The following is an 11171-nucleotide window of genomic DNA, read 5'->3' on the forward strand; positions in this document are numbered from 1 at the left end:
CGCGGGCGCTGAGGTCCCGCCTCGGGGGCGGCCCCGGACGGGGCGGGCCGGGCCGGGCCGGGCCGGGCGGGGCGAGCGCGGCCATGGCGGAGCCGCTGTGGCGAACGCCGCCCGCCCGGCTGGCCCCGCCGCACGTCTACCGCATGGCGGGGGCGCTGGGCGCCGAGCTGCGCCGCCTGTCCGCCCGCTTCGGCCCCGAGGCCGTGGCCGGGCTGGTGCCGCCCGTGGTGCGGCTGCTGGAGCTGCTCGAGGCGCTGGTGGCCCCGCCGGCCGCGGACGGGGAGGCGGCGGCGGCGCTCGGGCCGCAGGAGGCGGAGGTGAGCGGGGCGCTGGGGCTGACGCGGGTGTCCCACATTTTGTGGGATGGTTCCGACCCGTCTGTTCGTTTTCCCGGAGGATGGGGCTGACGCGGGTGTCCCTCAGTTTGTGGTGCGGTTCCGACCCCGCTGTTCCCTTTTCCCAAGGGATGGCTCTGCCCCGCATCCCCCGGGATGTCTGCGGTGTGGCTGTTCCGTTCTCCCAGGGTATAGCTGTCCCTGCTGTCCCCCATCCCCAGGCACGGCTCTGATCTCGCTATCCCTGTCTGGTGTGGCTCTGACCCGGCTGTCCCCCATCCCTTGGGATAGCTCTGTCCTGTCTGGCCCAGTTGTCCCCCCGGCATGGCTCTAACCCATCTGTCCCGCTTTCTGTGGTGGTGGCACTGACCCCGCTGTGCCCCATCCCCTGGGAAGCCTCTGACCCGCTGTCCCCGTCCCCAGGAGCCGGAGCAGCGGCTGTGGGAGGCCGAGCGCCGGGAGCGAGCCCTGCGCGGCCGCCTGGCCTGCCTGGAGGAGCAGAACCGCCAGCTCCTGGGGCAGCTGGCGGAGAGCCAGTCCCAGGAAGGTGCGTGTCCCCGTGGGTTTGGGGTCCCCTGATGCCACAGGGTGTCTCTGTGGAGCGGCAGGCTGGGTGCAGGGCTGAACCTGTTCTTCTGGAGCCTGGAATGCTGCTCTCCTTTCTCTCACCTTGGAGACCTGTCCTAGCAGGGAGCTTTGGCATTACCTTGTTTTGCAAATCACAGGGATCCCAAACCTCCAGAGCACCTTGAAAGCCTCAAGGAGGGTGGTGGAGGCAGGCACAGGGTTTGGGCTGCTGTGGCAACACAAGGATGGTGCCAGGAACGGTCTAAAACTCTCAGTTCCCTTCTTTCCACTGTGAGATTACCAGGAACAAGTCAGACTTTGCAGAAGCACTGAGAAACTTCAAAGCATAGTGGGTTTGGGGGAGTCCCTGGGGACTCTCACTCCTGTCCACCCTGTCTGGTCTCAGACAGCACGGCACGGAAGGAGCGGGAGGTGATGCTGCGGCTGAAGGAGGTGGTGGACAGGCAGAGGGACGAGCTCCGTGCCCAGGCCCACGAGATCGTCTGCAAGAGCCGGGACACGGAGGCGGTGAGGGCGTTGGGAGCTCAGGGATGTGGTGTGCCAAGGGCCTGGGGACCTGTTTTCGTGTCACATCTTCTCCCCTGGGCTGTCACAGCTGCTGAGCTGCTGGGGCAGGTGGCACTGGTGTCCCTGGCTGGGGGCACTGCCTCACCTTTGGCTGCCCTGGGCCCTCCAGCTGCAGGAACAGCTCCATCGCTTCATGGCCATGAACGAGGAGCTGCGGCACAAGGTGGCCGTGGTGCAGGCCCAGCTCAAGAGTGCTCTGGAGCAGAAATCAGACCTGGAGGCTGCGCTGCTGCAGAGCCAGAGGGAGACGAGCAGGAGGAGCAGGACAGCCCCGGAGAGCTGGCGGCCAGAGCCTGGTGTGGTGAGTCTGAGCTGTGGCCTCTTCTGCTGCTGGGCACCACCAACACTGACCCCGCACTCCCAGCCTTGTGTGGAGCTTTTGGCACACCCAGACGTGGCTACTCAAGGCAACCCCACTGCTGAAAACTGAGCAGTGTGGTGTCTGCAGTGCCATTAGCACCTTCTCTGTAAAAGCTGTTACGGGTGGAGCAAGATGAGGTGGTGGGAGTTAAAACTAGATAGGACCTAGAGGATGAGGGGGGTTTGCCACGTGTGGTGATGGCAGTGGTTGCTGGCTGAGATGGGGACATTTCTGGGACTTCTCCATTTTTGCCTCCATGTGCACTCAGCCTTTGGGTGGGGGTTTTGAGGTCTCTGCTTGCCTGCTGACTCTCTTTCCGTGCCCTCCAGGAGGGAGCCCTGTCACCCTCAAAGGAGCCGCAGCACCAGGATGGGGACAGGAGCCCTGCTCACTGCTACTTCTCCAAGGAGGAGCTGCAGCAGATCCTGCAAGAGAGGAATGAGCTCAAGACCAACCTGTTCTTGGTGCAGGAGGAGCTGGCCTATTACCAGAGGTGAGTCCTGTCCCTGCTCCCACCACAGTCAGGCAGAATCTTCCCCAGGCTCTTGGTTAACCAGCTGGCTGCTTTTTTACCAGGGAGCTGCTGAACGAGGAGAGAATTCCCAGCTTCTTTCTAGATGCAATGAAGTCAAATATCAAAAAACAGAGGAAAAAAATCAGAGCCAAAATGCTGGGAACAACGGAGGAGTCGGCAAGCAGGTGAGTCAGGGATCCTCCCGTGCAGGGTGGGTACTGGCTGGCCTGCTCCAGTGTTTCCATGTGCTTGATGCCCTGGATTAGAATTTCCCCAAGCCCAGAGCTGCCTCCTCCCTCCAGAGATCAAACGTTTGATATCTGCAGTTGAAGTGTTGCTCTGGCATAGCTGTGCCACAGGGGCTGGGCTTTGTGCTGCAGCTGGTGTAGTCAGGCATGGCCTGGCTAAATGCCATTTGTCCTTGCATGGATGTGACAAAAGGGAGGTGAGGTGGTGGCACTGGGAGCACTGGACAAACTCCTGAGTGGCTCCAGCACTTGGTGCTGTGGCTCAGTGCGGGTTTACCCCATTTCTTTGTGCAGTGATGAAGAGGAGGGCTCCTGGCTCCCAGGTCATGGCACAGACTGTGTGGATGCTCAGCCTCCAGACTCCAAAATTAGGAGCTTGTAAGTTTGCTCCTGGCAGGGACGGGAGGCTCTGCCAGTGGAGAGGTTTGGGGTTTGGCTGGGTCCTGGCACTTGTTGAGCTTTGATATGATGGGAACAGAGTCAGCAGGCTGGTGCAGGGCTGGCAGGGATGCTGCCAAAACAAGAGTTGCTGTTTTAGGGGGATCTGCCTTGTCCTGGGTGCCACATACGCTCCCAGGGCCCACAGCCAGGCTGTGTGCTGCTGCCACCACCACAGAGGGAGGTTTGGATTCCACATCCTCCCTGGGGAGGTTCTTCTCCCCCACAGCTCTTATCTGCTCTCTCTGCAGTTTTGGGCTGTGGTATCAGGGCAGTAGCAAAGATCCCCCCACATCCAGCTGCTCCGGAACCTGGGAAATCATTGACTCGCTGGACAACACGCAGCTGGAGCCAGAGGGAGAGAGCAAGGCAGGATCCAGCAGCCCTGACAGAGCCACAGCACCACTCTGACCCCACGGGAACGGGAGCAGGATCTGTCCTCGCAGCAGAACTCCCTGGATCCTCTTCTTCCAGTGGATTCAAGAACAGCACAGCAGCCCTGGCATTTTCCTGTGCCGTGGTGGTGGCAAAGCCACAGCGTGGGCAGGGGCCTGCAAACCCACTGGGACACTTGGATGTGGGCTGCCAGCCTGGCATGGGACAGCTCAGCACCTCTGGGCATCTCTGCCCACCAGCCACCCTTTCACTGTGCCCACAGATCAACTACAGAGGGGCCCTCACAGCTGTGCCCCCTCCCCACTGCTCCCTGCTTGCAGCTCAGCATGGTGGGGGTCTGCACCCTCTTCCTTCTCCACACCCCAGAAGGGATCTGCCCATCCCCTGGTGGCTTTTAGCAAACCCCTCTGCTCGCAGCCCATGATTCCATTGCCCCATCCTGCTCTGTGGGTGTTTTACCTCACCCCTTTCTGTCTGTAGCTCCCCAATCCCTGCAATGTGAAGGTCCAGTTGGGCTGTCCTGGGGTCCCCACACGGCTGGGAGGGGCTGAGCACACTGCACTGGGTGTCCAGGAGCCATCAGGATCAGCACCACCAGGGCCACTCCTGCACTTCTCAGGCATGGGGTGAATCAGTTTTGTTCTGGCACCTCTTCCTGCCACCTCTGGGACTTGGCAGACTGGAATAATCCTTGTGTTCATGGGGGTGAGTTGGTACCCCTCAGATCAGGTACTTTCTTTAATTTGGAAATAAATCAGTCTCTTGTTTTTCCTCTGAGGTTCTGGCTGCAGCCTCTGCTCTCTGCTTGGGAATGATGCTCTTAGATTTCCCTTACCCTTCTCCTAATGGCTGTGCCTCCTGAGCCCCTTCTGGTGGGGAGGGGTCTCCAGGGGGGTGATCCCACAGTGCTGGGCATGTAGGAGTTAATTCCTGCACAGCCAAGGGGAGCACTGTGCTCCTAACCCAGAGCCCCCCTGGCTGAGCTGGCCTCGGGTAGGAAAAAGGTGTTTCCTGTGCATCTGCTGACACAAAGCTCCTGGGGACGTGGCGAGGTGGGACAGTGGCCAGCAGCCCTTCAAAGGCCAGCACAGGTCAGGCTGACATGGGGACCCCTCCTCTGAGCCCTTGCCAGGGGCTGGCAGTGCCATGGGGTGGCTGATGGGGGTTGAGGCAGGGGGTGGCACTGGTTGCTTTGTTTGGGTTGGGGGGATGTTGGCTGGAGCAGTTTTGGGGGTGATGGAGGATGGCACAGGAGGAGTGGGGTGACACAGGTGAGATGTTCAGGCAGGTGCCAGCCCCTGTGTGGCTGTGTTGAGCCCCTGGATGCCCCTTTCTGTGGCAGGGTGGTAGCCAGGGCCAAAAATAGCCCAGGCAGCAGCAGCAGCATTCCCTGCTCCCCTCCCCGCCGCACCCCTGACGTCTGGATCGGGGCGCCTCCTCCCGCATTTCCTCAGGAAGAAACCCAAGGCTGGAGGGAGGAAAAGGCCGCCCCACGGGTGGGACGGGACAGAGGGACACCAGTGTGGGGCTGGGGAGCCACCAGGACTGGGGCCCTGGTGCCCTGCTGGAATGGAGAGCGCCCGGCCCATCCTCTGCCTCCAGCTGTGGCTGTGGGTGCAGAGCTCTGCCCAGGAGCTCGACCCCGAGGGCAGGAACGTCTGCAGGTAGGTGCCACCGGGGTCCCCACTTGTGCCACTCCATCTCCTGGGGGCTCTCAGCAGCCCCATGGGGTTGTTGTCCATCCCTCCTCGCACGGACAGGGATGTGCAGCCTGGCACAGCGTGGGTGCAGAGACTGGGCTGGTGCTGGGGAGTGTGGCTGGGGCATGGCTGGGCACTTGGGGCATCAGATCCCTTCTCCAGGCTTTATTTCTCATTCACCCTCGGAGTGCAGGGCAGAGGGGCAATATGGGACCCTTGGCAAAATTCATCGTGGGGACGTATCACTGTATCAAACCCCAAAGAGCTTCGGGACTGATGTCCCCTGAATTTATTGCCACGTTGCCTCTCTCATCGTCTCCCATCAGTTGTGATGCCTTTCGTGGCCTCCACTTCAGTGCGGGTGAAGCTCTGAGCCTCTCCCAGGGCATGGGACACCCTGCAGGCTCCGTGGGGACATTCCCAGCGCTTGGGGCAGCCCAGCCCAGCGCAGCCGCCCACTCGGGCTGCAGCCTCCGAAATTTCCTTCTATTTTTCTGGTTTCCTTCCGGAGCTTTGCCCTGGGGGCCAGGCCGCCTTCTCAGCACTGGGGCGAGGATCGCTTCGCCTTGGCCGATGCCATGGAGCCGCCCTGGCCCCCCGGCCCCGGCTGAACCCCCTCCCCGGTGTCCCGCAGGTTCCCGGCCGGCCCGGCGTGCTGTCCCGGCTGGAGGCAGGACGGGAGGGCGTGCACGGTCGGTGAGTGAACCCCAAAGCCTGGTCCCCACGCTCATCCCTCGGATGCTCTGGGTGCTGGGGGAAGCCCTGCAGCTCTCCTTGGGCGCATCCCCAGCTGCTGAGGCGGAGGGATGGAGCGGGCAGTGGGATGGTGGTTTAGGTTTACCTGGGAATGCTGTCCCGGCGGGAGGTGGGTGGCTGGCAGGTGGGGAGAGTGCTGAGTGCCTTTCCTGCCACACAGCCGTGTGCGAGGGGGAGGATGCCTGCAGAGAGGGCGAGGAGTGCCTGAAACCCGGGCTGTGCCGCTGCAAACCCGGCTTCTTCGGAGCAGACTGCAGCTCCCGTGAGTGCCACCCCCGCCCTCAGCCCCTGCCAAGCCCCTTCAAACCTGCCGGGTGCTCGGGGGGCTGCCGGGCTTCTCCGCATCCTGCCCGTGTCCTCTCCCCTCGCAGGCTGCCCCGAGCAGTACTGGGGCCACGACTGCAAGCGGAGCTGCCCGTGCCACCCCAACGGGAGCTGCGACCCCGTCAGCGGCCACTGCACCTGCGACCCCAACCACTGGGGAGGGCTCTGCCAGTTCCCCTGCCAGTGCGGCCCCCACGGCCGCTGCGACCCCCTGACCGGGCTGTGCCGCTGCGAGCCGGGCTGGTGGGCACCAAACTGCAGGAAGCAATGCCAGTGCAACCCCTCCACCTCGCACTGCGACCCCCTGACCGGGCTGTGCCGCTGCCTGCCGGGCTGGTGGGGCAGGAGGTGCAGCTTCAAGTGCTCCTGCAACGTCTCGCCCTGCGCGCAGGAGACGGGCAAGTGCGAGTGCCTGCCCGGATTTTGGGGACCGGCGTGCCAGCGGCGCTGCGACTGCGGGCACGGCTCCTGCAGCCCTGCCAGCGGCCACTGCACCTGCGAGCCCGGCTACCAGGGCAGGAGCTGCCGGGACCCCTGTCCGGCGGGGAAATACGGGTCTCAGTGCGTGCACAGGTGAGATGGGGAGCAGGGGGATGCAGCAGGCTGCAGTCAGATCGAGGGGGAAGGCGCTGCAACTAACCGTGTCTGTCCCTTTGGCTGGGCAGGGAGACCCGTCCTGGGTTTGAGCATCCCAGGTTGGATGCAACATCAGCATTGCCCCAAAAAAAACACCTTGCTAATGCCAGCAGAAAGTGTTACCCTAAAATCTGGTTGTCCTTAGTCTCGCTCCCCATGGAGATAAAGCAGAACCTCTCAATTCAGAATATTCTGTGATTCTGCTGCCCTCCTCTCCTTTTACTACCACAGAGCATTAGGCATCACTCTGTATTTCCCCTTGATCCAAAATGATGCTCAATGATTTTATGGGGTGAAACCTGCTTTTTGTGGGGTGAAACCTGCTTTTTGGGGGGTGAAACCTGCTTTTCAGGGCTACAAAGGCAGGCGTTGTGACCTCAGTACCTCTCTGCCCACACAGCTGTGGGAGCTGCAAGCGCAGCCAGCCCTGCTCACCCGTGGATGGTTTCTGCCTGGCCTGCCAGCCCGGCTGGAACGGGACCCTCTGCAAGGATCCCTGTGCTCCTGGATTCCATGGGGATGGCTGCCTCCAGCCGTGTCCCCGCTGCCAGCACGGGGAGCCCTGTGACCCCCAGACCGGGTCCTGCCTGCGCTGTGACCCCGGCTGGATGGGACCCAGGTATGCCCAGGGGTCCCTGAGGGTGTCCCTGCTCTGGGCTGCAGTCACTGATGCTTTGCTCTGTTTTGGCAGCTGCAACACCTCCTGCCCCGTGGGCACCTTTGGTGATGGCTGCCAGTTCCTCTGCCCTGAGTGTGTTTCGGGGAGCTGTGACCCCGTGACAGGAGTTTGCATCTGCCAGGCAGGCTACTGGGGAGACAGGTAACACTAGGAAAATGCTGGGAGTGGGGCTGGGCTGGAGCCTCGCTCTCTCTGGGGGCATTTCCCTCCTTTCCTCTCTCTTCCAGCTGCAATGACACCTGTCCTGAGGGGTATTTTGGAGTGAATTGTTCCTCACCCTGCCAGTGCTCCCGGGGAACCTGCGACGCCGTGCAGGGTGACTGTGTGCTGAGTAAGATTAACCTCACTTTACTCCTTGGCACTGGGCAAGGGACGGTCACATCCTCCCTGGGGAAGGTGCGGGGGGGCTGGGATGCATCCTGGTGCCTCCTGGCCCCACTGGGAGTTGTCAGCTCCTGCTCTCTCCGTGCAGGGCTGTTCTATAGGCGTCACAGCCACAGGACATGCCAGACTCAGCCCATCTCCTCACACAGGTTTGAAGGACCATGGAACCCTTGCAGCCGCCATCCTTGTCCCTCTCCTGCTGCTGCTGCTCTGTGTTGCCTGCTGCTGCTGTGGTGCTGGCTCAGCAGATGCCAGAGACAGGTATTTTTTCACATTTTTCAACATTTGACATAAATCCCCATCTCCCGTGTCCCTTGATGTCCATCTCTGCTCTGCAGGGCGGCTGTGCCAGACGATGATGTGGTGGCCAGGATGAAGCACCATGTGCAGGGGGTGTTGGCCAACCTCAGTGCTCTCATGCCCTGCTTTAACCTGGGGACCTCGAAACTTCCCAAAGTCACAGGTGAGCAAAGGAGAGCTGCTGACAGCACTTCCAGCAGTGCTGCACTCCTGAGCTCTCTGCCTGGGGGGAAGCCTGAAACCCCTCTTCCCCGAGCACCCTGGGGTGCTCAAATTCAGCTGGGTGTCTTCTCCTCCCCAGTTTCCCATCACGACGTGGAAATCCCCTACAACCCCAGTTTTATCGAGCCACCATCGTCTGCGTGGGTTTCAGACAGCTCCTTCTCCTCCTTTGACACCGACAACGAGGGACCGGAGTACTCCGTCCCTCCCAGAGAAGGTGACGCCCATGGCTGCTGCTCCTCCTCCTCTCTGATCACCTCTGGGGTCAATCCTGGCAGTCCCGGGGAGCTGTGCTTGGCACAGACTGTCTTTATTTCCTTGTCCTCGTTTTCCTGTCTGCAGGGCTGTGTTTGGCCGTGTGCCATGGGACGTGCCCAGTGGGGCACCCCCATTTCACAACCTCCTCCCTGGGAAACCGTGCCAGGGACAATCCTGTTGCATCAGCTCCTGTCCCAGTGTCCTCAATTCTGTCCCTGGGGAGGGTGGCAGCTGCGGCAGCCCTAACACGTGTCACCTTGTCCCGCAGGCATCCCGCTGCTGGGCGGTGCTGAGCTGCAGGATGGGGCATCTCCCCCTGGCCAGGCGCTCCCAGATCCATCCGCCTTCGACTCCGAGGATGTCTCGCAGCCCTTCGCCATCCCCCGCACCTCCAGCATCGCCAAGGCCAAGCGACCCTCCGTGTCCTTCGCCGAGGGGACGAAATTCGGGGCAGCCGAGACGCCCAGCCCCAGCAGGAAGCCCAAGGCCCCGTGGGGCCCATCCAGGCTGACCCCACCGCCGGGGGATGCGGCGGCCGAGCCCCCCAGCGAGCGCCCCGCCAGCGATTGCTACGAGAACCCCGAGCCCCTCAGCAAGGGGGACGAAAGCCACCGGCCATCGCCACGGGCCACGCCGGGGGGACGCCGCAGGATGGTGTCCAGCACCAGGCATGTGGCCCAGAGAGTGGAGGCGCTGGAAGCAGCTGCGAAATCCAGCAGCTGGGAGGCGAAGGGGAAGAAGGAACACAATGTCACCACCATCTACATGATGGTGGGAACGGCCGGGCAGGACCCCAAGGCGGAGGGGAGTGGTGAGGGACCGGTCCAGGCTGTGCTGAAGCGTCTGGGCAGCTTGCAGAGGGGCAAGTGGGCTGCGAAGGAGGAGCCCAAGGTGAGGAGGAGCATGGAGGCCATCCAGAAACCTCCTCGCCGGGCTCTGGCGCAGCGCAGGGACTCGGAGACCAGCGGCAAGCAGAGGGAGAGTGTGCCGGGGGCTCCTGCCGAGTCAGCCCCTGGCAGGCAGCAGCATCCCGCTGCCAAGAGACTGTCCCTCCTCCTGGCATCTCTCTCGTCAAAAAACACCGGTGCCCAGGACGGGGCCAGCGAAACCCTAGGTGCCACAGAGAAGGGCAAAAGCCCGGAGTTAGTTGGCAGCCTCGAAAGGAAGGGTCAGGCTGCCGCGGAGGAAGAGCCCAAATACGAGAACGTGGCCGGCAGCGGGGCTGATTCGCCCTCCGGGCCCGGCAAGGAGCTGCCGGCCGCCCCTGCGGCCACCTGAGCCGGCAGAGCCCGGGCTGGGACCGCGGGAGCCGCCGGGCTCCTCCTGCCCCAGCCCGGGGCAGCCGAGGGCCGGCTCCGAGCTGTGAACTGGAGAAGCTTCGAGCCTTCCCAGTGACCTCCTCTGCTCTGGAGCCTCGCTGGGGCCACAGCGGGGACAGCCTGTGGGGTTGTGGTGCTTGAGGGCTGTTTTCTGCTCCTCCTGCCCTACCAGCCCCACTGGTGTCTGCACAGCCCCGGGGGACAGCGATGCTCTGGATGCTGTGGTGGCACCTTCAAGTGCCTGTCACCACTAGGGATGTACCCAATGCGGGGCTGCTGAGTGCTCAGCTGGGAAACGCTGCACAAAATCCAGTCTCACCCCATCAGTTTTCACCTTTCCCTGTCCCAGTTCCAGTGATGTAGCTCAGAGCCTCTTGCTGGAAAGGTGTTTCTCACTGAAGGGGATTATTTTGTAGAGCTGGGCTGAGGAGAGATGATGGGTTATCAAAAGCAGCTTCAGAGAAAATGAATTTTAGCTGCTTATCTCAAAGAGCATCTGGGTCTGCAGGGGTTTATCTGTGTGGCTCTGGCTTCTGTGGCAGGCCCTGGCTGCCTTTGCTTCCATGTGGAAAAGCTCGTGGCAGGACACAGTGTGTAGTGACAGCCTTTTAAACTCCACACAGTTCCAACTGCAGTTGTGCAAATGTGGCAGCTGGGTAGTGACCATCTACCTGTGCACCTGGCGCCGTGCTGATAAGGATGGAAGTTGCCTGGAAAATGAGATTTCCAGGGGTGCCCTAAGCTCCTGCCACCTCCCACGCCTCATTCCTGCTGTGAAGGCAACTGAGATGCCAAAGAGGATTCGCAGAGTGATCTGGTTTTAGATGTATCTAAGTAGTAGAAGGTTTTTGTGTATTTTTTCTGTTATTTCGCATGGTGCGAAAGCCTTGGAATGAAAATTAAATGCCCTTCAGGAGATGGGTTTCCCAGTCACCCTTGGAGTCAAAGATACTACCAGGAATATTCTCCAGAGTGTGGAAACTGTCAGCAGCCTCAGGCTTGTCATTTGGGAGGGTTTTTTTAGGAGGGTTTTTTTAGATTTTCTGGCTCTGTTGAATTCTGAATTCTCACTCACTGAGCTGAGCCCTGCGCAGAGCCCGAGACTGGAGTGCAGGAGAAATGTGGGTGGGCTATGATGTCCAGAGC

The 11171-nt window shown here is 61.6% G+C and overlaps 2 protein-coding genes across 4 annotated transcripts; both read left to right on the forward strand.

The window, feature by feature from the left end:
* The first annotated feature begins 2 nt into the window (after positions 1 to 2).
* Positions 3 to 3597, forward strand: RILP (Rab interacting lysosomal protein). 3 transcript variants are annotated; one of them, XM_030288086.4, is made up of 8 exons: positions 3 to 317; positions 759 to 882; positions 1309 to 1430; positions 1600 to 1791; positions 2181 to 2344; positions 2428 to 2550; positions 2908 to 2991; positions 3303 to 3597. In XM_030288086.4, the coding sequence occupies exons 1-8, from the start codon at positions 84 to 86 to the stop codon at positions 3460 to 3462; spliced, it is 1203 nt and encodes a 400-aa protein (XP_030143946.4). In that variant the 5' UTR covers positions 3 to 83; the 3' UTR covers positions 3463 to 3597. The 3 variants fall into 3 exon arrangements, with proteins under 3 accessions (XP_030143946.4, XP_072793335.1, XP_030143947.4); XM_030288087.4 differs by having other exon boundaries at positions 33 to 317; positions 3351 to 3597; XM_072937234.1 differs by lacking the exon at positions 2908 to 2991 and having other exon boundaries at positions 32 to 317.
* Positions 3598 to 4653: 1056 nt separating this feature from the next.
* Positions 4654 to 10958, forward strand: SCARF1 (scavenger receptor class F member 1). Its single transcript, XM_030288070.4, has 11 exons — positions 4654 to 5111; positions 5782 to 5843; positions 6064 to 6165; positions 6275 to 6800; positions 7264 to 7482; positions 7555 to 7683; positions 7770 to 7873; positions 8076 to 8187; positions 8265 to 8389; positions 8528 to 8665; positions 8975 to 10958. Exons 1-11 carry the CDS (start codon positions 5017 to 5019, stop codon positions 9982 to 9984), a joined length of 2622 nt encoding a protein of 873 aa, XP_030143930.4. The 5' UTR covers positions 4654 to 5016; the 3' UTR covers positions 9985 to 10958.
* Positions 10959 to 11171: the final 213 nt, after the last annotated feature.

The sequence above is a fragment of the Taeniopygia guttata genome, chromosome 19, assembly GCF_048771995.1.
Source record: "Taeniopygia guttata chromosome 19, bTaeGut7.mat, whole genome shotgun sequence".
Classification (NCBI taxonomy): domain Eukaryota; kingdom Metazoa; phylum Chordata; class Aves; order Passeriformes; family Estrildidae; genus Taeniopygia; species Taeniopygia guttata.

What these genes read in the sequence shown, in the direction of transcription:
- SCARF1 (XM_030288070.4), top strand. Translation starts at nt 5,017, where the DNA reads ATGGAGAGCGCCCGGCCCATCCTCTGCCTCCAGCTGTGGCTGTGGGTG. An exon ending in GAGGGCAGGAACGTCTGCAG is followed by an intron (nt 5,112 to 5,781) that starts GTAGGTGCCACC and finishes GGTGTCCCGCAG; the next exon opens with GTTCCCGGCCGGCCCGGCGT. An exon ending in CTCCGTCCCTCCCAGAGAAG is followed by an intron (nt 8,666 to 8,974) that starts GTGACGCCCATG and finishes CTTGTCCCGCAG; the next exon opens with GCATCCCGCTGCTGGGCGGT.
- RILP (XM_030288086.4), top strand. Translation starts at nt 84, where the DNA reads ATGGCGGAGCCGCTGTGGCGAACGCCGCCCGCCCGGCTGGCCCCGCCG. An exon ending in ACGGAGGAGTCGGCAAGCAG is followed by an intron (nt 2,551 to 2,907) that starts GTGAGTCAGGGA and finishes TTCTTTGTGCAG; the next exon opens with TGATGAAGAGGAGGGCTCCT. An exon ending in GACTCCAAAATTAGGAGCTT is followed by an intron (nt 2,992 to 3,302) that starts GTAAGTTTGCTC and finishes CTCTCTCTGCAG; the next exon opens with TTTTGGGCTGTGGTATCAGG.